This window comes from Neltuma alba, unplaced genomic scaffold (genome assembly GCF_004799145.2).
Source record: "Neltuma alba isolate B1F8T4 unplaced genomic scaffold, ASM479914v2 tig00006284_pilon, whole genome shotgun sequence".
In the NCBI taxonomy this organism is placed as follows: Eukaryota; Viridiplantae; Streptophyta; class Magnoliopsida; order Fabales; family Fabaceae; genus Neltuma; species Neltuma alba.
This window is the reverse complement of record NW_021634410.1, coordinates 69,798-97,473: the sequence shown is the minus strand read 5'-3', so window position 1 is coordinate 97,473 and position 27,676 is coordinate 69,798. Positions and strand designations below refer to the sequence as shown.

At 31.0% G+C, this 27,676-nt stretch overlaps 4 protein-coding genes across 4 annotated transcripts; 2 read left to right on the top strand and 2 right to left on the bottom strand.

Moving 5' to 3' along the window:
* Positions 1 to 1,133: 1,133 nt before the first annotated feature.
* LOC114750011 (pathogenesis-related leaf protein 6-like) lies at positions 1,134 to 1,870 on the top strand. Its single transcript, XM_028938555.1, has one exon. The coding sequence runs from the start codon at positions 1,161 to 1,163 to the stop codon at positions 1,644 to 1,646; it is 486 nt and encodes a 161-aa protein (XP_028794388.1). The 5' UTR covers positions 1,134 to 1,160; the 3' UTR covers positions 1,647 to 1,870.
* A 5,935-nt stretch (positions 1,871 to 7,805) lies between these two features.
* LOC114750016 (pathogenesis-related leaf protein 4-like) lies at positions 7,806 to 8,703 on the top strand. Its single transcript, XM_028938561.1, has one exon. The coding sequence runs from the start codon at positions 7,947 to 7,949 to the stop codon at positions 8,457 to 8,459; it is 513 nt and encodes a 170-aa protein (XP_028794394.1). The 5' UTR covers positions 7,806 to 7,946; the 3' UTR covers positions 8,460 to 8,703.
* An 8,051-nt stretch (positions 8,704 to 16,754) lies between these two features.
* Positions 16,755 to 17,401, bottom strand: LOC114750018 (pathogenesis-related protein 1-like). The gene has a single exon (XM_028938563.1). The coding sequence runs from the start codon at positions 17,378 to 17,380 to the stop codon at positions 16,901 to 16,903; it is 480 nt and encodes a 159-aa protein (XP_028794396.1). The 5' UTR covers positions 17,381 to 17,401; the 3' UTR covers positions 16,755 to 16,900.
* A 6,686-nt stretch (positions 17,402 to 24,087) lies between these two features.
* On the bottom strand, positions 24,088 to 27,626 carry LOC114750009 (protein TAB2 homolog, chloroplastic-like). Its single transcript, XM_028938552.1, has 5 exons — positions 27,033 to 27,626; positions 26,726 to 26,795; positions 25,462 to 25,633; positions 25,149 to 25,292; positions 24,088 to 24,432 (listed from the first exon to the last, which is right to left on the bottom strand). The coding sequence occupies exons 1-5, from the start codon at positions 27,530 to 27,532 to the stop codon at positions 24,173 to 24,175; spliced, it is 1,146 nt and encodes a 381-aa protein (XP_028794385.1). The 5' UTR covers positions 27,533 to 27,626; the 3' UTR covers positions 24,088 to 24,172.
* Between the last annotated feature and the right edge of the window lie 50 nt (positions 27,627 to 27,676).

Sequence of the window (27,676 nt, the reverse complement as noted above, 5' to 3'; positions counted from 1 at the left end):
TATTTCATCCACACATTTTGAAAGATAAATACTAATTCAATTCTCGAATTTAAAATTTCAATCTTAAGAGATGATCCTTTAGTTACTTTTAACAACTTGTTGCTAATAATAATTACTTGGCTAAACTACATAAAACTTTCCTTAATCTAGAACCATGTACACTTAATCTCCTTAACTTTCAAAACTTAATGAGAAAACTCTTCAAATTTTCGAGTTTATCTAGGTACCCCTAAATTATAAATTTTATACCCCCTTAAACTTTATTTCCATATGCATATTGATATATATAACCCATCAAACTTTGAATTTTATGCAGACAAATCCTTTAAACTTTAAACCATTTGCAAAATAATAAGACAAAACCAACCATATGAAAGTTATCTAAATATATGTAAAAGTTCAGGAAAGTTTATTGTAAAATTTCAAAAATTAAAAAAGTTATTTGCGCATATTATATGACATAATATGAATTGATGTAGGGTATTTGTGTAATTTAACCCAATGACTTTACCACTCAGTTAACCCACTACCTTATTTACTTTTTATTTAATTGAATATTTTTTATTTCTTATACATAGAACCTATCAATTTTCTAGTTGAGATTCTCTGGGGTAAATAAAATATTGGGTTAATACAAAGTTAGACCCTTTAAATTTGTCCTTATTTTGATTTTAGTTCTTAGGTTTCAAACCATAGGATTTGGTCTTTTAAGTTTTTTTTTCATTTAAAATATTGGTCCTTATAATCTAATACAAAGTTGAACTATTTTGTTATTTGAAGGACCAAAACTTGTTGTTGAAACTTGGGAGATCAAAACCAAAATGAGAGCAAACTTGGAAAGCAAAGATTATATTAACCCCAAAATATTACATACAAATACACTGGACCATCAGCCAGCCAGTTGTAGTAAAATATTATAATTCTACTATTCTCTCAAGACTTTTGTGCTTAATAATTTACGTTAATATATGCATCCCCTTTTGATTTATTTATTTATTTATATAAATTATATCATTGATCCACAGGCAGTTTGTCTCAACAGATTAATCTATTTTAATATGAGAGATCTCAACAGATTAGTTCATCCTCCTTCTATAAATACCTTAACACTAAACCCTTCATTCCCATCTCCCTCTTGGCCTCTTCTCAAACAAAACAAAATGAGTTCTTCGAATCTCAATCTCTTAGCCATTTTCCTCATCTTCTCAACTTTGTCCTTCTTCATTTGCCTTGGCCAGAACACTCCTCAAGATTTCCTTGAAGTGCACAATGAGGCTCGAGCGCATGTTGGTGTGGGTCCTCTCTACTGGAACCACACCCTCGCTTCCTACGCTCAGAACTACGCCAATGAGAGGAGCCATGACTGCAACCTTGAGCACTCCGGCGGGCCGTTTGGTGAGAACATCGCTGAGGGTTACGGCGACATGAAGGGCTCCGACGCCGTCAAGTTCTGGCTCACCGAGAGGACCAACTACGACTACCACTCCAACACTTGCGTCAATGATGAGTGCCTTCATTATACTCAGATCATTTGGAGAGATTCTCACCATCTTGGCTGTGCTAGGGCTAAGTGTACCAATGGCTGGATGTTCGTTATTTGCAGTTATGATCCACCGGGCAACGTTGAAGGCCAACGACCATATTGATTCACATATAATATATAGACTGAGAAGTTGAATGAGCATGCTCATTGTTTGTAATGTGGACAACTTCTATATATTTATAGTTTATTACATACCTCATTCTCAGCTTTATTGCTGGAGAATTAATTATATTAAATCATGCCATTAGGTGTGATTCAATGATGAGGTGTACTTATAAATGTTAATTCCTATTAGTTTTTTTAAAAAAAAATCTCAAGTTTCGTTTCGTTTGTCTACTGACAAATATTAATTGATGCACCATGTGGAATATGAAATATAAATTTGCAGTTTGTTCATGAAGTTCTAAGATAACTCATACTATTTATAGCTCTAATTTGAATGATATTGGTGGTGTTCAATTAGTTTGATATCTTTAATTCAATGTATAGAGTCAATGTTGCGTAATTAGATTTAATTACAAGTGAAGTTAATTCTAAGAACAGAGGGACACAAGGCTGCAATTACTCATTTTATAAAACTAATAGTTTTATTAATTTTTTTATGCAAAGATTAACACAGATGAATATAACTTTTTTCAAACTAAATTATAATTCCTCATAATATTTTATATTTTAATCATTTCCTAATCTCAAGCTAGTTAGAGCTAGGAACAAATGCGCAGACAAGGGGTTTATGGCGTCCCGCATCTCTGCCCCCTCCGTTTTTTGGGAAGAAATTATCATTATGTTTTATCCCGTTGAATATTTATAATTATAAACGTAATATATATTAAATATTCTATAAAAATGATTAGTTATTTTGTTTTATGAAATACATTATAATCTCTTGAAATATATAGACGTACTTTAGTATATATGTTTATACCTACTAGTCTTATTTTTTTTTCTTTCGATTTGGAGTCTCACCATTGTTCAAAATTTTTTATTTCTAAATGAAAAATACTTATTTATTAGCTAAGTTTTATTATTAGATAACCATATATAACTTTCTTTTGCGTTTTGATCTTAGAGTTCCATGTCTTTAAACTTAAATTTGTACTCTGTCATGCCACCTCCTGTCCCTAATATGAAAACTATTTGAGAGTTTAATTTAATTCTGAACATAGGATTTCAAACCATTTTATCTTTCATATTTATTATTTTTCTTCAAACTAATTTACCTAACTTATACATTGACATCTAACTTTTTTTTTTCCTTTTGTGTAACCCAGATTGTCTTCAAATCACTTTGGACTTGAGATTAATCTCTATTAGGTCAAAAGCATTGAAGTTAAAATTCTCTTAATAAGTGCACTTCTTGAGATTCGAACTTTTGTTCTTCTTCTTATGGTGGTAAGACCACTTACCATCATATCATATTTGTTATAATTAATTAATTAATTAATTTGATTATCTTAATTTTTTTCATCAAAGAAGGCAGTATTTTGACATGCTTTGATGCCAGACATCCTACATTCCCATGGGACACGGCCCTTAATCACAGGTGTTTTTCTAATTTTCTTTTTTATCTTTAAAATTCAATAATTATTACCCAATGTCCAATAATAACTTTGTGGTCAAACTTTGCGGCTTAAAGTCATCCGTTAATATCGTTAGTTCACAGCTTCAACTATACGACAACCTTTTTTCTCTTTTCAACTCAGTAATGGACGTTCAGTCCAAGGAAAAAACTCAGTAATGGACAAAAAACTTTCTTGAGGTTTGTTCATCCGTTTGAATATTGTAACCCTCCTCCCTCTACTTTCTGCCCACTCATTTAATCATAATCGACGCCTAATTCTTTGTTCTTTAACTTCCATGTGCTTCTCCATATTGACCACTTCGTCCCACTTTAACTTTACACAAAGTTTTGTTTTAGTCTTCTAATTTTAATTTACAAGATGTCCTTCCAATTTTCTAACATTAAAATCCTTAACATTTTTTAGATGTTGATGTGTTACGTTCAATTTTTAAAAATAAAGATGACTAAGGCAAAAAAAAAATTATCATTTTAGAGAGTTGGAAAAAATACTTTATAAAATTAAGGGATCAAAATAATCGACATCACTTCCGCTTCTATTATAACAAAAGAATCCCTTTTTATGTGGAAAAGGCCTGTATCAATAATTATGATTTTACGTATGAACAATTCCTCAATATTTTGTTCATTCGCAACAAAATATTTTGGTTCTAAATACAAACTAAATTTTATATTTAGAACTGGAATCTACGGGTAGTATTATACAAGTTGGAGGACAAAGATACACTTTCGCCATTAGATTATTTAGTTCTCTTCTGATTTATTTGGATGCGAAGTGAAAATAGAGCCATGACAAAGGGAGAGAAAATTATGCGGAGACAAAAGTGAAGGGGAAAAATATTCTCTCTCCATATATTTAAATGAATAAGAGAAAAATAATTAATTTTATAATTAACCATACCCATATGAAAAAGATACTCCATTTGATTTTTAATATAAAAGTTAGTTACGCTGAAAGGTTGAATTTGATCCTCAATATATGATCTTAATCTTTTTGCCTAACCTATTTATCAATTTCACTTGAACTAATTTAACTAACTTATAAATTGACATGTGATATAATTTTATACGTAGGTATTTAGAAAAATCATGTTACATTAATAATAATAATTTATTTATTTGAGTTTTTTAATCTCTTTACGTCAGTTAAATTTTTATATTAAATATGTGAGAGAAATTTCATCTTTTATATTAAGTAGTTGAGGTTGTTTGAACAACGTAGCCGTTTTTTGGCCAAAAAAAATAACGTAACCGTTTTTTTTTTTTGGGCAAAGGCTTTTGCATTTTCCTTTGGACTGGATTATCAAGTCACCTTGCGTTGCTACTGTTTGGGCAAAGTTTGATTGGGTGATGGATGTAATTTCCCATGCTTCAGTCTTTTCTTAGGAGAATTGCTATGAAGTTTTAAGAAAGAAACATAATTATAGAAAAATCTTAATGACAACAGAACAGTTAGTAATGACAAGTTTTAGAGAAGAAAATAATAGCTTGGTTCCTAGTAATACTATTCTAAAGTAATTTTTGGGGTGCAATTTTACTATTAAAAGTGTATTTTTCAAAAGACATAGGCACACAAAACTATTTGAGATCTTATATTTCAATCAGATCAGATCCCTCTACTAGCTAGCTAGGAGCTTATTTCTTGAAATAAAGAAGACTCAGGTTGGTGATCAGAGTAAAAATTATCGTTTTTTGGGTATAGGATGAAAATTAAAGGAAGGAGCATTCAATTTCTGATTCCCTTTCTTTATTTGGTTTGAAAAAGAACAATATCAGAAAGGACGGACAAATTTTTGGCCAAAAAAAAAAAAAAAGGAAGGGAAAGATAAATGATCAAATCATCATATAGTATCCGTAATATGAAAACATCTTAAGCTATCCATATTATTAATTTTCAATTGTTAATCTTTTGTATTTATTTAAGGGATAATTAATCTATAACTCCTTATAGTTTCAACTAATTTTGAATCAAGTCCTTATAGTTTTTTTTCTTTTTATTAGATCCTTATACTTTCACTTGTTTTTAATTAGATTCTTGTATTTATTTTTCTTTTTATCAAGTGCTTATAAGTTCACTTTATTTTTAATTAAGTCCCTGAATTTTTTATTCTTTATTTTATAAATTCTAATTGTACTATTATATAAACATAAAATAGTATATATTATTTAATATTAGTTTATAAACAATAATATTCTAAAGATATTGAATTATTATAATGATTTTAATTTTTTCAGAAAAAAATTAATTGTTCTAAAAAATTTTCCTGAATTAATTAATTTTCTATTACTTTTTTATTACATAATTATTAATTTAATTTAATTATTAATATTTTATATTTCAATATTAATCTATTTAATTAAGCTTATATTTAATTAATAAATAAAAATTAAAACTACATGGACTGATTAAAAATTTAGTAAAATTATAAGGACTTAATTAAAAGAAAAATAAATACAAGAACCTAATTAAAAAAAAGTAAAAGTATAAGGACCTGATAAAAAGAAAAAAAACTATAAGGACCTGATTCAAAATTTATTGAAACTATAAGGACTTGTGGATTAATTAACCCTTTATTTAATAAAAATAACATTTTTATGATATATACAAATATAAATTAGATAGATATATTCTTAATTCATTCAATTAATTAATCATATGTGGAACATCAGGGGCTAATTTATTGGTAATTCATATGTTATGAAAATGATTTTATTAACAAATCCACAATAATCAAGGCAGGTCTTTTTAAAAATAAGTAAAAAATATTTTATAAAAAAGTGAAAATAATAATAAAATCTGAATTATTCAAATTAAATTAGAATAATGATTTATCATTGGAGATATCGACACTTGGCACATCTCCAAGGTGAATAGAATACTTACCAAACTTGTCAACATTACTGTTTGTTATCCTTTGTACAGAATCACAATTATTTTGGCACTATTTATTTAATTAACTGGTGAGAATAATATCAATCAAACAATAAATTAATTATATTTGAGAAGTAGGACATTGCAGTTGCATTAATCCAGTTTAAGTGATAATAAAATCTTTGTTGGGATGCTAAGAAAAACGTAAGCAAATTTAATTTGTACGTAAGTGGAATGATCCGTGAACATGAAAAACAAAGTTGGTTAAATAAATAAGCTCCAATTGAGGAACTTGCACGCCTAATCTTCCAATAATAAGCCATCATTTTCTGTATCGAAAGCAAAATTAACGGAAGAAAATTAGGCTTCACATTTTTTAAAATTAATATATATATATATATATATATAAAAACCATAAGGCCTAGCATAGTTAGCACTTAGCTAGGTCTCTTAGGCTTCACATTTTTTCAAATTAATATACATAAATCATAAGACCTAGCATAGTTAGTACTTGGCCGAGTCCCTTAAACATGTAGTTGGGCTTGATTCCTAACGATGTGTATGAAGAGAGTCTATGAAGAGAGTCTCGTGGCTATTACTAAAACCCTCTCAAAAAGTCTATAGTATTAGAGGACTAATCACTGTCACTGGTTGTGAATACTTTGAGTTGAACCAAATATGTGTGTGTATATGTATATGTATATATTAGCTTGCAAAATCTGTGGGCTGGTCACTCGTGAAATTTGATTTCTAATGTCATAAAGGTGCATGTGAAGGACTGGGCCCCTCAGTTTGTTTTGCCAATATTCGGTTATATATTATCCACATGTTCTCAATGAAATGTATGACAATACTTGAAAATGACATTTGAAGCCCCTTAATGATTGATTCACAATATGAGGCTAAGTAATTAAGAACCATATATTTTTTTTAAAACACCAATTAGTTTTCAGAAATCACATTTAGCTTAGACTTTTTTTTTTTGGCTAGGACCAGGTATTCTCTTATTAGAGACAATCCTGCTCAAGACACTGTCAGACATTAAATATGGGTATCTCTCCCAGAAAAATTCAAACATTGGTTCACTAAGTCATGGAGGACTAGCCTTTTGTACTAGATCTAATCCCTGTTGGTAGCTTGCTTAGACTAATTTAAATTGAGTTAAGTTAGACTAGATGAGTGTAAAGCTCTTCCATTGAATTATATATCAACATATAAGTTGATTAAATTAGTTTTAGCGAAAAATGATATAAGATAAAAAAAATCAATTTATTTGCCAACAAATACAAAATAAGTTAAGATATTATATTTAGGATCAACCTTAACTTTATTTAATAACTAAAGTATATTTTTAGTCATTTAAGTTCAATTTTCAAAATAATTATGATTGTCACAGAAAAAATATCATAAAAAAATCGTTTAATACTAATAATTCTAGGGTTAAAAAACTAAAAATATATATTTTTTAAACCTTATATAAATTCAAATGACCAAAATATATATTTTTTAAACCTTATATAAATTCAAATGACCAAAATGCGTATTTAACCTTATTTAATTCTTACATTAACTCATTGTTGATTTCACAAACGACAGACGCACCTCTCCACATTTGACATTATTAACCATTTTTCTGCTGAATTTTGTTTTTTTCGTCGTCATAGAATCTTATGATTTACTTAGAAGCAGAACAAAAGGCTTTCTCTAACTGACAGAAGCTGTCCCCTCAAAAAATTTCTGTATTTTTCTGCTTCTATATTTTTTGTCCAAGCTTATTTCTCTATCCTCTTCCTCTGATCTATAGATATATACTCCAATGATATATCCTTCATTAATTCCCATCCTTCTATACTTTTCTGCTCTATATATTTAATTTTTTCGTCCAGGCTTTCTCTATCCTCTTCCTCTATTTATAGACACGCACTCAGATCACATATCCTTCATTAATTCCCATGCGTCTTATCAAACAGGACAAAATGAGGTCCTCAAATCTCAATCTCTTGGCCATTTTCTTCATCATCTTCTCAACCTTGTCCTTCTTCACTTGCCTTGCCCAGAACACTCCACAAGACTTCCTTCAAGTGCACAATGAAGCTCGTGAAGAAGTTGGTGTGGGTCCTCTGTATTGGAACGAGACCTTGGAGTCGTATGCTCAGAACTATGCCAACGAGAGAAGCTACGACTGCAACTTGGAGCACTCCGGCGGGCCATTCGGGGAGAACATCGCCGAGGGCTACGGCGACATGAAGGGCTCCGACGCTGTCAAGTTCTGGCTCACCGAGAGGCCCGACTACGACTACTACTCCAACACTTGCGTCAATGATGAGTGCCTTCATTATACTCAGATCATTTGGAGAGATTCTCATCATCTTGGCTGTGCTAGGGCTAAGTGTACCAATGGCTGGATGTTCGTTATTTGCAGTTATGATCCACCGGGCAACGTTGAAGGCCAACGACCATATTGATTCCGACAGTATATATTCAACACTGAGATGTGCTGATGTTCTGTATTGTGAACTTTCATTATATATACAGATATATTAATTATATATATAATACACATATATTTCGCTAGTTGATGTATAATGAGAGCCAAGTCCAAATTATATGATTAATTATCTTCTACTTTAATTTTCCCTCTATGGTGTTCTAGAGACGACGTTGTCTAAGATTAAATTTTTAAAAAATTATGATCAGTCATTTATGTTATCTAGGGCATTTAAAATTTTGATTAGTTCCAAGTTCAACTATATTTGTAAAGGACTAAGCAAATTTTGTTAAAGCTATATATATTGTTTTACCTTTTAAGAATGAATAAACGTTTTTTGCCAACCTGGTTATGACGTTTGATAAAGGTAAGAAAATTTCAAACTAGATATTGATCCCGTGATCTTTAAAGATAAATAAAATGAGGAAGCATTAACCGTCAATATCAATATATATATAAAAAAAATAAAATTTACAAACTTCTCGATACAGATAACTAATAACAGCAATAAAAAATTATAGAATTGAACAACATTATTTTCTAAAGTATGCGTCATGAAAATAAAATCATGAACGCACTATAAACTCAACTGAGGAATTAAATCATAGTCATATTAATTTAACAATTTAAAGACATTTTTCGTAATAAAAAAGAATGCAAGTCGTTCCTCTGAATGTGATTACTTTAAAAATAGTAAATACTTGTATTATTATACTATTACATAATACATGGCTCGTTTTTATTGGACGACATGCATGCCAGACACTGACAACATGTTATTAAAATAAATTAAAAACAAGCATGTTCACGGGTCACTAGAGCCAAAGGGAGTGATAAGATCAGCCATACAAATATGTACACGTGAATGTGAAATCTTGCCGGATTCATATTATTAAATACAGACGCTACATGTCGCTGTTTGGTTGTTGCTGTCCTTCTCAGTTCTCATTGCACAACAATTCATTCCATCATAAATATAAGAACTATCAATAAGCCATTGATTGAGATGGTAAATAGTTTTACCTTCTATGAAGAGAAAAATACAAGTTCGAATTCTGAAAAGCACACTTGTTAGAAGAGCTTTAACTTTAATGTTTTGATCCAATAGAGATTAGTTTTAAACCCAAAGTAACTTGAGGATACTCTGAATTATACCAAGAAAATAATTAAAAAATTTATTTTTATTTTAAAATTTAATTCATTTTATATTTTAGACTTATATTTTTTTTCAAAATTATTATTGATTACGCATATTAAAAAATTTGAAATCAGTAAGAAAAATTAACATATATTTTTATAAATAATTAATTTAAATAATTTTTTCTGGTGAAATTTAACTAGTTTTTATAATATGTTTAAAATAGGTATTAGATTTAGCTCCTAATGTCCTACATTTAGGCACTCCATAGATAAAATTTAAAATTACTCATATTATGTTCTGACTTATTTGAATCAAGCCAATAAAATTGTAGGAGTCATAAGCTCTCCCAATCAGATTTTAATACAATTAAGCTAACATAACCGCCTGCGACTTATGTTGTTTATTATATAGTGATTATTTAATATTTATGTCTACATGTGTTTGTGTACGGAGCAAAAAGAACAATGAGATATATATATATATATATATATATATATTCACAAGATGACAAGTGGATCATATCAGTAATATTTGTGTTCCATGATTAACGAAGACGAGAAATCAATCTTAGTTTGAGATTGGTCAATAATCATAAATATGTAAGATAAGTTCCTCCGGCCTATAAAAACAAAATAAATAAATATGTTCGATAAGACACAACTAAGCGACGAGACAGGACAAACTGCGTGCTATTTTAAATTTTAAAATATATCAATATTTTTTCTGGAAAAAAAATTAAGTCTAAGTAAAAATATACATTTAATCATCTAACTTTGCACAATATTTTAGTTTGTTTCCTTAGTTGTATTATTTATTTTCCAATCTCTTATTCCTATCACCTTTAGTGCGGTATCATATTTTTTGTGTGTCAATTATTATTATTTTAAAAAATTAACTTAACATATTAGAACTTAAAATTGTTTTTTAAAAATATTTAAAATTTTAATATTCGAAATTTTTTTTATTTGATAAGGGTAAGCCCTTTCAAGGTTTTAGAGTACAAAGGATTTTTGTTTCTCCTCATAAATGTGTTTTTTAGAATTTGAATTTGTGTTTTTTTTTCCTCATAGGACTGAAGTTATTTGTGTACCATTTTAACCAACAACTTGTTGATAATATTGGCAATTTTTTTGTCAATGAAACTAATTGTGTTAAGATAAGAGGACTTAAAAAGGCACGTTATAAAATTAAAGGATTAATATAATATCTTTTATAGAATAAAAGAATTAAAATCACACTTTTACCTTATTTTAATGGAAATCACATATTGTCAGCAATTGAAAAATTTAATGATAATGAGTCACCGGTTTATCATTCACGAAACGTGTAGAGAATTGCAATTTCTATGTTCAACGTATAATTAGATTTTTTTCATGGCTAAATTAATTTTCTTATTAGGCTTTGATGCCATTTCTTGAAATTTTGTATATATAACAGCATTTTAAATTTTACTACTGAGTCCTAAATATAATGTCCCATTTTGTTTCAAAAATTGATTTTATCGATAAAATAATACTTGTGGACAGGGGAAGAATTATGAACTTCATTGTTACGAGACCCAGGCTTAAAATGTTTTCCACAAAAAATATTAAATATTAAATATAATAAAATTATAAAGAATTTTAAATTTAAATTAAATTAAAAAAATGTAGTTCGTTGAGATTATTTTTTTAATTTCAAAATTTTTTTGACTATTTTAAAAAATAAAATTTATTAAAATATATTTATTTTTGGATCTGTAATTTTTCCTTTCAATATTAATGATTGTGATTTTTCATCCCAATCTTCTCAAGTCTTCCTTGTCGTTTTCAATGAAGGAATCTTGTGCATGTGATGCCCCAATATAAATGTCCACTTAGCACATGGCTCTGATTTGAATTTGGATCATACATCAAATCCTATTTTACTTTAACCCCTTTTTCGTCATTATTAATAAATATAAATCTTTAACCCAAAATTCCACACATGTGTGTATATATCTATATATATATTAATCAGTATAATATGCCATTATATAAATAAATATTCAGAATAAGCTTCTTTATGTATATATATAATGCACAACTTATTCTCTAGACTTAAGTTAAATTAAAAATATGCATAAAAATAATTTTTATTAAGATAAAAATAATATAAATTAATCACGATTTATGGGTGTTTATGGGATATCAATAGTGGCCCTGTCCCATTTAAGATGGGACATAACCGAGACAGGAGTAAGACGTCCCTTTTATTTTTATTAATCTTTTTAAATTTTTTATTTCACAACTAAATGTATTTAGAGTGTGAAAACTCATAATAAAAATTATATAAATAAAATAGCTAAAAATTAGCTTAAAATAGATAATAATAGAAAATTAACAAAAAAAATTTTCGTTTTGAAAAATAAAAAATATATAAACTCAAGATATCCTGAAAAAATATCATCTAACCTATATAGAAAAACTTATAAATTGTAGACAACATAACTATAAAAGTTATAATATGATTATATTAATAATGAAGTAAAATAAATTTATTAAATTAAAAAAAGATAATATATTGGGAGGAAACCAAAATAGAACATGGGACTCGAGACATCTTTGTCCTGTCCTAGTTTTATTTCATCGTGAAAATTTTCAGGGCAGGACTACCCTGTCCCAAAATGATTGGGATCGAGCGGGATGGGACGCTGGAGCGAGAGACAAGTAAACACTCTTATGATGGACTATTGATAAAAACATAAATGCTTCCAAACAAACAAGAAAATATGATATAGAAATAAGATGTATCACACCTAACAAGCCCAAATACTAATTGCTGTGATTTGAATTTTCAAAAAAATACGTTTTTAAACTTTTTTTTGTTTTTTGGGTTAAAGTTCATTTAGTATTAAAGTATTTTTTTAAAGGCTAAAGTATATATTTAGTCCTTTAACTTTATGTAAAGTTTCAGTTTGGTCTCTTAATTTTAAAAATTATACTTTTAGTCCTTTAACCCTAAAATTGCTAGTCTTGAATGATAATTTTTTGTAACAATCATGGTTGCTTTGAATATTAAACTTAATATGTTAGGATTTAGTAATTTTTATCAGTATTTAAAAGTTCAATATCATTATTTTTTTTGTTAACAGTTTTAGGGTTAGAGGACTAAAAGTTCATTTTTAAAGTTAAGAGACCAAAATGAAACCTTATGTAAAGTTAAAAAACTAAAAGTATACTTTAGCTTTTTTTTAATTGTGTCCATTACCTTAAAGTATCTCATGATTTATCTAACATTATGAAATATTATTTAAGTATATTCGGCACTATAAAGTATTTAGTAATTTGTCCACCACCCTTAAATATTTTTCTAAGTACATCGAGCACCACAATTCAAGGTTTAGGATAAAGATATTTATGGGGTAGGATGCATATTAAAAAAAGAACTTCAAGATGCTCCATGAACAACAAAATACTTTAAGTTCTTAGATGCACATAAAAAAAATTAAAAATGTTGGATGTAAATAAAAAAAATATCCTTTATGCTGAATTAAACTTACATTTGTTTTAAAATTTTTTTCTCTAATTAGTAGTAGGTTATGCAGTGAATAGAAATTGAAAAAAAAAGGAATACTAATAATGACTTCTAAATAGTTGCATACGCTATGAATTTCATACAACACTTTATACAAATTTTTTTTATAATAAATGGACAATCCTTGATTTTGAAATTTTCCGCATATATATGTATACACATTAGGCACACAAACACACACGTAACCTTGTCTTTCCTGGAGAAAAGCCTACTACGTAGCTCGCGTGTCCATTATTTTTAAAGCTTTGAATAATGTTGTTGGCCTGAAAACTGTAATTCTCGTTAACTATAGATGGCTAAACAACAACGTGTTGAATATTATACTAATTAATATGAAACTAATTAGAATTGTTTAGTCAATAAGCATCTGGATCAGCTCAAACCTACCCTACCTTGATTTTATAAGCCCTAAATGACTGCACAATTGACAATTACTCTTTGTTCAGCATGTTTAATCAATAAATTAATAAAGAAACTTATTCAAATTATTGTCAATAAAATATTCATCAAGATAGGATTATTTTTAACCCTAACTAGAAGATGAGTCGTCAAGGATTCACAACATGTAAACAATTTGGGTTGCATTAGATTTTAATTTTTTTTATTGACACTGATTATATATATATATATATATATATATATGTATTGATCAACAACCAACAATGTGTAGCTTTCCGTATATAAATTTCCAAACTATGTTTTTATATTTTGGGAAAATTAATTTGCTACTCCTTATAGTTTGATCAAATTTTGAATCAGGTCCTTATAGTTTTTTGCTTTTTAATTCCATCCTTAATGTTTATTCCGTTAGTGATGTTAGTCCTTCTGTCAAATAAACTTGCAAATGCCGTTAATTTGGGTTACCAAGGATGAAGTGGCCAGAATAAAATCTCATTAAGCGCCCTCATGTATCTTCGTTTGCCTCGACGTCCACAATGCCAATGGGTTCTGTGTTGTGGGTCAGTTTCAGGGCAAATGAACTGCTAAACTTCCCACCCAATCGATTTCAGAAAGTCTAGTGTAGGGCCACTCATCACCCTGTTTTTGGCTTAAAAAAACAGAGTAGCATTTTGTGGAGTATTTGTCCGGTTGGAGAAGACAGACCCATCTTATGTGTGAATACCACATGTACTAACTTGACCCCTTAAAAACTAGAGTTCTCAAAAGTTACTCTATTATGATTTTTAATATTATTTCTCTGGCTGCTTTTCCATTACAATTTCATTATATATTCATTCATGAGTGAAAGCCAGAAGCATATGTGTATAATATGCAACCCCCATCCTGAGACATATAAAAAGTAAACAACACATAAGTACACATTTTTCATCTTTCTTTGCTTCTCCAGAGTTTGAGGAACAAACTATCGAGAGTTTCCAAAAGATCATACATATAAATCAAATGTAGAGGCAGAGCATTTTGCTTTTTTGGCCCTAAGGAAGGGTGCATGTTGAACTCAACGTGTGTGTGTAGTTTGTTAGAGATTTGGAGTCATTAAGGGGTAAGAAACGGCTTTGGGATGAAGCAAGTTAGTGTGGGTTTATGTTAATGAGCCTGGTTGCAAATAAAGAAGGAAAAGCGCAAAGACGTGGGTCATTAGCTTTTGTCTTTTGATTTTTAAATTGGTCAAAATGAATAAAGAAAGTAGAAGGCTACGATGTCGGAGCAACCCTAATACCCTGGAGCAGCTTCATCAATTGCTTATAGGCATTGAATGCAAAGAACTAGGTAATCAGAGGCTCTTCAAGAAGACTTTGTGAAATCGGTTGGGTTGGAAGGTCTGAGTTCTGACAATGGCTATCTACCTTGTCAATGAGTTCCGGCACTTCCGTCGCTTTAAACTGACCCGCAACACACACCCCATTGGCTTCACGCGTTTTTTTAGTCAGACTTTTTATCCAAATTATTCAAGCCACTTCATCCCTCTTAACTCATATTAACGGCGTTTACAAGTTTATTTGACAGAAGGACTATCATCATTGACAGAATAAACATTAAGGACGAAATAAAAAGAAAAAAAAACTATAGGGATTTGATTCAAAATTTGATCAAACTATAAGGACTAACAGGTTAATTTTCCATTATATTTTTGGGTCTTCTGATTTTGTCATGTTATTTTTGTTTTCTTGTCTTCGTCGTCGCTCTAATACGCAATGTTTGGGTGATTTCCATTCATATATTTCAATGTCTCTCATATTTTCACTTATTGTCCTTTCAATTTAAGTAATGAGAAATGACCAAATCAAAATGGACTATATCTGGCATATGTACATTTTATTATTGGAGGTCTTGCGTTCTTTTTTTTTGGGTAATTGAAGATTGGAGGTCTTGCTTTTGGAAGAGTAATAAAATGGGAAAAATACCCATAAGTCTTGGGATCCGTTTCGCTATGAGGGACACTCAGGAGAGGGGAGGAAAAATTTTAATGACTTTGATTTGAAAAATATGAAGAAGTGGAGCTAAAAGCTCTTAATTAAATTTTATTTTCCTTTTATCTTACCATTTCTCTATATCAAAATTTTAAAATCCCACTTCTCTAATTTTTTTAAATTGAGCTCATTAAAATTTTCTTTCCCCTCCTCTCCATTTTTTTCATATCAAACATAGGGTTGGAGAAGAAAATTAGACACAGATAAGTTCTATAAACGTTAAATTTACAAGTCAAACCTGCATATATATAAATATATATTTATAAATTGAGTTGTGCCATTTACTAATCAAATTTAACAATTTAAGTTTACAAGCCAAATTTCCATATTTACAAATCAAGTTGCATTATTTACTAATAAAAGAAAAAGTTGAATTCGTTAAGACCTATTAGTTTTTAATTTTCTTATCCAGAACCTATGGGTTATGGCTAATTTTCTTCCAATAAAATTATTATACAAATGTTATTTTCATAATTTGATTAATCTTTGAGATTTAAAAATGATTGGTATTACTTGTCATGTGACTTGTTTATTAAAATATTTATTAACGTACTAACAAACGTTGATCCTAATGAAAGGAGTTATAAACATGACTTTGTTGAACCATATATATGAGATATTCCAATTTTTTTCTGGGCCAAATGGTATTCCCATCTTCATTATAAGATTTTTTCTATGGTTTCTAGCTAATATAAAGCCGTTTGTCTCATTAATTTTTATCCTTAGACGTCCTTTGTTTTGATATTCCTTAACTAATAATGAATTAAACAACCTCTATTAATTGATGATCTCTATTGAGAATAATTTTATTTTAAAAATATTAACTAATTTGAATTAAAGTTCTTATACTATTCATATTGTTCTTAATTAGTCCCCATAACAAGGACGGGAGGGTGGAGCGAGTATTTGATTGGTTTCTGTACAGCTGAAGATTACACCTTTATGAGAAAATAAAGGCACAACCTTCAAAGACGTCACACACACACATATTTTCTGATTTTAAATATAAGACCCATTTTATATTGTAAATTACATTATAAAATGGGTTTTATAGTTAGGATTGGAGAAACAAATATGTGTATCTTTCCAATGAAACCACTGTTGATTAAATAAAAACTTGCTCTAACCATGCAAGAACACAAAAAACTTCATAAACAAGAATACATTAACACACAAAAGTACTTCAAATTTATTCATATTATCACACCATGACACTAACGTATGATCTTGACACAAAACATAATTCTTTGCTATATATATATTATGACATCATAATCACTTTGCTTTCCTCGATCAGTAAGGTCTTCGTCCAACAATATTTCCAGCAGGATCATAGTTGCAGCCAATGAAAGTTCCTCCATTGTCGCACGTTACTTTAGCACAACCTAGGCGAACCGAGGTGTTCCATACCACCTGAGTATAGTGCAGGCACTGACCACCAACACACGAGTTGCTGTTGTAGTCATAGTTCGCCTTCTCGTCCACCCACAGCTTCACGGCATCCGTCCCGCTCAGGTCGCCGGTGGAACCGGCAAGGTTCTCTCCGTAGTTGCCGCCGGAGTGAACCAACTGGCAGTCAGCCTTGCGTTGGTTAGCATAGTTCTGGGCATATTGAGCCACTGTATCATCCCAAGCTATGTTGGGAACGCCCACTTCGGATCTTGCTGCGTTGTGGGCATCCACATAGTCTTGTGGTGAATCTTGAGCATAAGCCATGAAAGCAAAGAGAAAGAAGAAGAAGAAAGAAAGTAAAAGCTTGGATGATATCTCCATTGTTTGTTATTGTATAAAGCGTTTGATGAGGAACAAATGAGAGATGAGAAATTTGGAAGCCTTGGGGAGCAATTTATAGGGAAGAGTCCAAGTGATTCAAATTAGTGAAGTAAAAAATTATTAAATATTTAAGAGCTACTAGTTAGGGTTGTATACCAAGGGAAGGAAATTTAAAATTCAAACTTAATTACAATTCCATAATAATGCCTTGAGAGATAAGAAACCAAATCAATGCCTGTTCTCTTTTTTCCTCATTAATATAAGGATTTTCTTGAGGACGTGTCGTATTTAACAGGACGTTAATTCGTTATTGTAGCTATCTTTGTGCAACTGTGTAAAGTAAACTATTTAGAAAAGATTATTAATAAACAAATTTGTTTGCCATAACTTATCGGGGTTGTGTAAGCAAGGCGGTAGAAGATGATTTGTGCAATTAGTTTTAAAATATTCATAATGCGTGAATGACCAAGAAACTATAACAGACTTCCTAGCCACTTGTTTATTTTTCTGAGCTTGCCACGTGTTCCAATATAGTTTGAGCACCTGAACTTGATTATCAGGATAGTTTGTTGAAATCCTAGTTTTTTTTTTTGTGTGACTCGCTAATAAATTATAATTTTCTTTTAAAAATATTTCTGTTTTGTGTTTAAGATCTATAGAATTTTCAATTACTTGATTAAAAATACATGAAAATGTCACCCATATAGCAAAATACTTACGTCAGGTTACTTATATCAATTATGTTAAATTCTTCAATTACACACGACCATATATCTTATTTTTAAAATATTAGTATTTAATTATAAATTCACATGAAACAAAAGAAGCCATATGGCCAGACATTATTGGAAAACTTGACATAATGAGCATAAAGAACTTGATCTAATTTTTTTCCTTATATATGATTTAACTATAAAAAAATTATAAATTCATATAATAATTCAAAAGAAACTACAAAAAATAAAAAAAATTAAATAAGTGTATTCTTTTGTAAAATTTTTGTTAGAGTTTTGAATTTAATGAAATCAAGGAACTGGGTTTAAGTTAAAATATTATAAATTCAGAATAAAAAAACAAAGGATCTAGATTTATAGCGGTGCAAAATCTGAGTACAAAAACATAGTAACAAGTTTTAGTGATGAGCACCATAGTACTCATTAAATCTGAATCACCCAAATTTAATATGGACGGTCCAAGTTTCAATTTTTTTGTACTTTTATCTTTTTAAAATTTCTTTTATTTTAATAGGTGAAGAATCCAAAAGAAAAATGATATCTCAACCATTACTTTCAAAAATAAATTTTTAATTTGAATATTATCAATTGAAAATTTTAAATTTAGACTATTAGAGTTTTATCTAAATGGTCTAGATTTTACCACAATAATGAATATCAAGATACTCATGAGATGAGCGCCAAGATACTTATCAACCAAAATACTACTTCCAAAAAAAAAAATAGGGGGGGCAAAATCTTTCAGCTACAAGGGGCACAATATCAAAAATTATGGCCCTTAGGTATAGAGCAAGTAATATGTGTTGGATCTGTGGGTCCAACTCGCCAACCCACTAATAGCCAACCTGATAGCAAATGAACATTTTTAACTCATGCCCCCAGAACCACAACCCGCCAACTCACAGGTTAATCCGCATTAATTTTTTTTTAATTTTTTCAAATTTGTTAATTATTATAATCATATTATTATATTTTATATCTTATCTAAAACATTAAAGAAAATACCTATATCATTTATTTCGTGTTTTCAAACAAGTATTTGATGGAGAGATAAAAATATCATTATATTTTGTTTATATTATATAAGAAAAATTTTTAAAATAAAAAAATTTAAACAAAAAAAAAATTAGTTGAAGGGGTTGGCAGGGCAACTCGTCAATCCGCCATAATATGTTAGGTTGGCTAAAATCAAACCTGTTATTATGCGGGCCTTTTCAACCCATGCCGCATAATCTTAACTCATTGTGGATTGGCCTATATTACCATCCTTACACAAGTATATGTAGGTTCTGCCTACGACGATGCCGACGTCCTGTTACAAAGCTGGCACAAATTTAATTTCCTTTGCAGTATGTGTTGAAATCCCGTTCCAAAAATTAATTGTTATTGTGGTTAAGCTAGCTGAAGCTAACCAGTTATTTCAAATAGTAAGGGTAGGTTAGGATGTAAAATGTTGGTAGAAGTCTAGAGTTCCATCCATCCTAATGTGGAAAAAAAAAAAGTGACTAATTCCGAAATTCTTCCGGCATGTGAGTGTCTGTGTTTTATATGTCAACCATAAGCTTCTGCTGAGTGGAGGAAGTGCAGGAAGCTCATAATCAGCCACTGGGTATTCTTTTTGCTCATTATCATTTGTTGACAACAAAATTCTTCGCTTATGCTTTTCAAACTCACAGACTTGTAACAGTCCCTACCAGGCTCACAGTGAAGATAGATACCTGACTAAGTCTGGTTGATAAGAAATATCATTATAACCAGAATAAGCAAACTCCAGGAAATCCCAGAAACAAACAGTTCAAAACAGCAACAAGCGAGTCATAGTGAAAAGTACAATATAAATTGCTTCAATATCGAACAAGAAATCCACTTTCTTTATTAATCAGTCTATTGGCAGCCTCCATAAATGAGTGGCTTGTGTAATAGATTCCACAATATATAATACCCTTCAAGATACATAGGTTTTCTTCAGGAATCGCAAGGAACAAAAAGGAGGAACCTAATGAAGCTGCAGTTGAATCAGACGACTGGAGAGAAAAGAGAAGCTAGAAAAGGTTTGGCACAGAAAAATTCAGCTGCAACATCGTGTCAAGAGGAAGCTAGCATCAGCGTAATTGGGCAAGCAACGTGAAATGCCATATTGAGGGATTTAAATTTGAATTTCCTTTTTTGGCATAGCTCAGCGTGTGCTCAAGTCACTTAGGGTTTGAAACTATCACGTCATTTTAATAAGTGTGTTTTCCAAAATTTTAACTCGTGTTCTCCTTGCGAAATAAATCCGCTTACCATCTTAACTAATAACCTGTTAGTATTTAGATTTAGATTTAGATTTAGATTTTGATGTTTAGATGATCGTCCCCTAATTACTTCATCATAATAATTCTTTTAAAAAGCAATAAAAATAAAAATAAAACTGTCATATGAGCCGGGACGAGGGAATAGTGGCCGCTGGGATAGCCTCAGGGCGAAGGGTTAAATAGGAGCAAAGGATTGTGGAAGATAACGATATCAGTCATAATAGGTGAGAAGTATGTTCTGTCATGGGCTTTAATGAACCCAAATCCGTAAGCCCAATATTGACGTCAGGCCCATTATCCAAACCAGTGTATACTTTTGGTGGCGGATTCGGAAATTGGATAGATGAAGATTTTTCTGTTCACAGGAAAAAATATCAAGGCCTTATTTGATGGTAAATTTGAAAGATAAATATTTTTTATTTTTGCATTTGATGTGTACTATTATTTTTATATTTTTTATTTTTCAAAATTAACAATAGAGATGTGGTTTTATGTCATTTTCTATTCTTAAAATTAAATTATTCTTTTTTACTTATTTCTCTTCATTTTATGTGTTAAATAAGTTGATACTATTTGATTGAATGACTTTAGAGTATATTTTGTTGGAATGAATGAAAAGTAAGGAAGAGCATTGTTGTACCTTAATTTCAAACATAAGTTTAAACAAAAATAAGGAAAATTAACTTTGATGAGTTAGAATTAATTACGAGCAATTTGAACCAAAAATATATTGTTGAACCTAAATTCAAAGTGATTAGGCTCACAAGACCTATCTTGTCACGGTGCTTGGAGAAGCGTCTTAGAATGAAGGTACCTAAGTTAACGTCTAAAAGTATAATATAGGTTCGCTTTGTCTAACATTAGTACCATCTAACAAAAGTTATTCAAGCATTTTGCTTTTGGCTTGAATTGAGCCCAAACCCCTGTTTAAAATTTCTATACCAAAAAAAAAATCAAAAGCTCAAAGAAAGATTTTTTTCAAACAACTGGCCTTGTGGTCTTATGGATGGGGCCACATAGCTCTTATACTTGGCCATAATTTCTAACAATAACTTGAAGTCGCTATTATGACAATAGTCTGCATTATGACAGTGATAATCCTCTTTAACCATTAATTATAAATCAAACCTAACTGACTTAACTTGAAAAAATAGCAACTCAAATGCAAATGAGAAAATTGCAATAAAGTTAAAAAAAAAATAATTATTAGAAAGTCCCAATGATAATTGAGCAGCTTATAATAACAAGTTCTATAATAGGGAATAACAACTTTTAACTTATCATTAGGACATTGTAATAGTTATTTTCTTTTTTGAGGACCTCATTATAATTCTCTCAATGCAAATACTACATATAGATGCCCATAGCAAGCCATATGCTCAAATTTTAATATTACGTGTCCAAGAGTATTGTCAAAATGACACATCCCATAGTTCAAAATGTCACTCTTAATTAGGATCAAAATCAATTGCCATCTCAAGCTATAAGCTCCGCATCACCCACAAGCATACAATTTATAATAAAGTTGACTTTCTATGTACTGAGTACTACCTCCGGTCCTAATTATAAGAGTTAGTTGACTAATTTTAGGGGATTAAAAAAATAAGTTAAGTTAGTTATTTATAATAAATAGGTGTTGTCTTTTTTAAAATATTCTTGCTAATCAAGTGCATTGGCTAGAACGACTATTGTTAAAAGGATTATTTTGAAAAAAATGCATAAATATGATAGACAAAATGAATAGGAATCTTATATTTAGAACCAAAATAAAAGTTAAACAAGATTTTATATTAAGAACAAGAGGTAACATTATCCTTATGTCCATTGCTTCGGAAGGTATTCACATGTGGCATAGATCTGCTTTCACGGAAAGTTTTAGAGATGATTTCATGTTACAATTCCTTCATAGGAAAGACTTCAGGGCATCCTTAGGGAAAATGTATTTAATGTTGTAGTTAACTGAATAGCTCTAAAAGTATGTGTACAAGTTCACATGTACATCACAAAGAATATAAGTCTATTTCACACTAACGATACAACATCAATAAAAGTCAAGCAATAAGGATTTTGTTTCCAAGCCAATACCAATTTAATATCGAGTCTGAAAAGCCTTCCCATTATCAAAGGGGTTACAAAAAGGAAGGCATCCCATGCTAATATCCATCCAAAAGATTCTAATGTTACAAGGTTTAATTTCTGTTCACTTAGCAATGAAATGATATGTGTGCATCAAGCCTACGGCAACAAAATGATCAAAAGGCTTGAACTCCATAAGAACTAATTCTCCTAGCATCTTTACCTGGGGAATGGAAATATGAAAGAGTGGGATACATACCTCACTAACCATCAAGAGAAACTAAACTACACAGACAAGTAAATGATCCATAGGCCTAATATTGTCTCAATTATTAACAATTTAATAGGAGACCAGACACCCACCTCATTTTCGCTACTTTAGAGTACAAAACCCACGACTTCCTGTATAAGAGGAGGTATCGAATTAAGAGGCTCTCTCTCAAAAGTAAATCCAATCAAAATATATATTATATTCAAAATGGTGAGATCCCCGGAATTCACCTATTAGGTTTTGTTTGGGACTTGGTATGTAATTTGATTGACATATTTTACTTTACGTCGTTATCATTCTCACATAAAAATAAGTGATAATTTTTTTTTTAAAGAAAAATTATCAAGTAGAAATAATATAAATATAATATACCGGCACTGTAATATCAGATATGATGCTCACGTCACTTGTTAGCCATGACGAAACCCGATGCTCCGATAAAAATGGTTGTCTAAAAAAAAATTGCAAACTTGACCATGATATTATAATTTTCTTTAAAAAAAAACAAATTAACGATCATAAAAACATAATAAATACTCCTCCGATCCTTAATATAGGACCTAATTTTTTAGTTAATTTTGGTCCTAAATATAAGACTCATTTCTCATATTTATCAATTTTTTCTAAATTATCCCTATAGATACTCCCTCAACCATAATCAAGTAGAAGAGGGAGAGGAGATATTAAGAAAGATGGTTATAGTGTTTTAGGAAAAATGTGTCACTTTTCTTATAATTAACTAACTTACCTAACTTTCTTAAATTAATCAAATTAGTTAAATGGATCTTATATTAAGGACTAGAAGAGTATTTTGGAAATGAATTGATACTACAAACATTATACCCAAGTTTGAAGAATAAGCCACAAGGTCTACATAATCACTTGCCATATGTTTTAAGGTGAATATACATCTAGTATCCTCAAATATTTTTTAAATTCATTTGGCATATTTTGTAGTGTTTCTAACACCTTAAATTTTTTTAGGTGCATCCAGCATCCTAGAGTATTTTTTAGTTTAAATACTTCAGAATGCTAGAAGTAACACAAAATACTTAAAAATACTGAATGCATTTGGCAAGATACTGAAGACACCTTAACCTTATATTTTTCATTCATATTGATATTATCTTCACCTCCACTTTTCTTTTGCAGTATCAACAAGAGACCAAGTGTTTCCTCGATTTTGTAGAATTGTAGGTTGCCCCTCCTAGTTATTGTTTATCTGAGCATCAATAGATTGATAACTCCAAGATAGATTCTGTTGTAAACTCTAGCGGAAAATAGAGCATGAAAGTGTTGAAAAAATATATATCTTAATCACATAATGCAGTATTTAGGATAAAACTCCTATACTTCTGAGATCTAATGAACAATAATGCTGTGATTATATTTTTGTCAAATGAATCATCAAGCATGATTACACAGGTGGAGGGGGAAGGTCTAGTAAAAGCCAAAAACCCACACAATCTTCTGACTCCAAGTCTTCTTGAATGGCAAGGAAGTGCAAGCCTCCACAAGATTTCTTGGCTGCTTCCCAAGCTCCAGCTTCAGTAGTAGTCACAGAAGTTTTCTTATAGGTTGCATATATGTACCGAGTAGAAATTCCAACAGACAGAATCAGACAAGCACGAGCAGTGTCTACTTCGATCGAACTCACTTCCAAACCATTCATCCAACCTGCGGCAGTACAGGTTGATGATTCTTAAATTGTAACAATTGGATAAGGATTAAGAAATGCAAGCAATGGAGAGAGTGCAAGAAGAAAGTACAAGCTTTTCCAAAATAAAGATTGCCCAAGTTCTCTTGTATTGTACCACAAATGTGAAAAAAACTTGGGATAATAATTGTGTCTTTGGTTTTACAATGAAAACCATTGAAACCATGGTTTACAGTGATCTGATATCATTAGTCTATAAGAAATATTCATGCACAAGTTTGTCTTATCCTAATTCAATGAATTTGAGGCAGCTATTCAATTTTGTAGCTCAGAAATTATAATAAAATTATTCACAGGCTTGATAGTTCAATTTCATCCTTGTCGAGTCCCGTTATTTAAATAACAATTAAGTTTCAATTAGACTAGGTATGGTGGCCGGTGCTTTTTCAACATGTTAAGAACAAGGAATGTTTGTGTAAGAGACAAGTGAGAGATATCAACAGTGAAATATAATGTTCTATTATGGTAAGCATTCAATTGACCGTTCGATGGTCGAACCTTTGGAATAACAGAGTTGATCAATGCCATAGTTTCATCCAATTAATTTCTTTGCTAGCAATTTGTTCTTAATTCTTATATGTCAGCTGGCAGAACTGGATCCATAGTATGCAAGAAGAAGAATGTCAAGTCATTGAGGAACTCAATTCAAATATACAGAAAGAAATTTGTATGGTACCTGCTAAAGGCTTAGCACGAGAAGATGCAACAGCCAATCCTGGAATCAATGTCTTGTCGTCAATTTCAATACCCAATAAATCCAGATCCAGCCCGGCTCCGAAAACAAAACTTTTCTCTAGAGATGACACCTCCTCTCGAACAGCTTAAAAATAGTCACTGTAAGTTAGAGAGCAATAGTCTCGGAAGTAATCCAAGTATTCACACGTGTCGAATCAAGTAGCTATGAGTCAAATTTAGACTACTGTCCTAGAAGTATGAAGTTTGATGCTGGATGGAGATGAAAAACTAGTATACAGCTTCTCCCTCTGTACCTGAGTAAGGCAACTGGACGAATGCCCATCTTTCCCCAAAAAGGTTTTCTGGAAGCTCCATTGGAAAAGGGTTATCTAGTGCCAGAAGAGGCTTCGATCCCTTTTGAAATCCAGGATGACGCGAATATACAGTTTCATAACGCTCCTCAAGCCATAGAAGTAATGATAGGCACTGAAACAGTTGAGATGAACCGTATAAAATTATTTGCTGGGCTACTTCTGACCAGGATATGATATTTGAACACAGTGTGAGTGACTAAATATCATATGCAATCACATGGCACTGCTGTTTCCTCATCGTACACAAATAAGTGGAAGAATCATTTCAACCTAAAAATCAAGATGCACCATCTTGACCTTGTTAGCAGTTCCAGAAAAGATATAAAGAGAATAGCAATCTTATTCATCCTTAAAGTTGTCATTTTCAACCCAAAAAAGTATGATTCAAGATTCCTCTTGCAACATTTAGAAATCGTGTGCTGTCAAATTCTCATTGCTTCAGGATTAAATTTAAAATGCTTGAAATTATGGAGTCTCCCTCCAGCTAAATATGCGAAACTAACATGGTTATTGAGATGGCTCTTTTTGACGCAACATATAAGATTTCTAACCTAGAACTTAAAAAGTTCGGCTCATCACTAACAGTTATTTGGATTCCATCAAGTATAAATTAGATGGATCGAAATATAAAATTGCTCCTTTACAAAACTATTGTTTATTTTTATCTCTTGTTCTCATTGTTTTTTATACAACACGGAAACCGAGATCAATACCCTGTGCGCGTGAAGCATTTGAGCTGAGAATAGAGTCGAGTCATGAGTGGCATTTTAATATGCTTCAGCTTAGTTGATACTAAATCCAAAGTTTGTTATTGATTTCCCTCGCCATTGGTAAACTACAGACTTGTCTGCATTCTGCATTATTTGACTACAGCATTTAAATGTTTATGCCTATGACTTAAAATTTTTAAGTTTGTTCACAATAGTCAAGTGATTAAATTCAATGCATACTAAAAAAACATCCCTTCACAAATTAATAAAAGTACACAAACATTTCCATGTTCCTAGACATGTGAAATCCAATATCAACACCTTCACGTGAGCGGCAAGTTCAGCCTTTTATTCAAGCTTTAACAGATCATCAGATTTCAGATTGTGTAGGTTTCAAGTTAGATACGGTGCCTATCTATCATCAAATCAAAGTAACTAAATTGAAAAGACATCCAGGTTTTGAGCCTCAGTAATAATAATGAGATCTTACCCACCCGCTTACTAGGAATAGGTGTTATTCCAAGCTCCTTACATGCTTTTGTAATTATTGTTTGCATCTGTGACCTACAAGGCAACAAAACATTGTCGTCAACTTTCCTTACTTAAAGTCTAAAGATTTACCCGTACAAAATGTGTGTGTGTGTGTGTAAATTTGGGTATCATGTGCTTCCAGCAACTGGCGCTCTTAGCTTTTTACTTACCTTAGCTAAGTCTTTGGGGGTCAAACAAGGCATATTTTACAATATATACACAAAGTTACCACGAATTTGCCAAGAAATTTGCAAATTAACATAGAAATACCTGAAGAAGCGGATTTTTTCAGGTAAGGGAGCGCCCAACTCCTCGCAAATAGTAACAATGGCATCCTTCAAAGTGATACTGTTGATAACATTATTTGGAAAATACTTTGTGTACTGCAGAGCCAGCGAATTGTTACACACAAGTAGTTCCCACACCTTCTTGCCTCTAACATCAAGAATGGGTCTAGAGCAAAAGTCCAATTCCCACTCTGTTATACTCTGCGGCTCCGTTTCTGGGTCGAGGTAGCTCAATTCCACAGTCGGGTCGTCTTCTTCTAGGTCATCGAGAACACCTTCTTCTTCCTGGGTGGACAGGGAGCTCTCGGAGACCGAGTTGGGTCGAAAATGGCGCAGTTTTGGGTGGGTTCTAGTGTTATTCGATGGAATAATACATGGGATTCTGGTGGGTTTTGCTGGCGAAGTGAGAATAGAGATGGAATTGCGATGTTTGAAAGTTGAAGTAGTTCTGATTCTGGTGGGGTTGAAGCTCACAGTTGCCATGGCTGCTTCTATCGGTAACTGATGGGAAGAACTAGCGAGACGGGTTGAGGAAGGGGGAGTTATCCTCTACCACATGTTTCCGTTACCGATAACGAGCCAAAGGAATACCGTTTTTGTTGTTACTAAAATCTTGCTCGGCTTTAA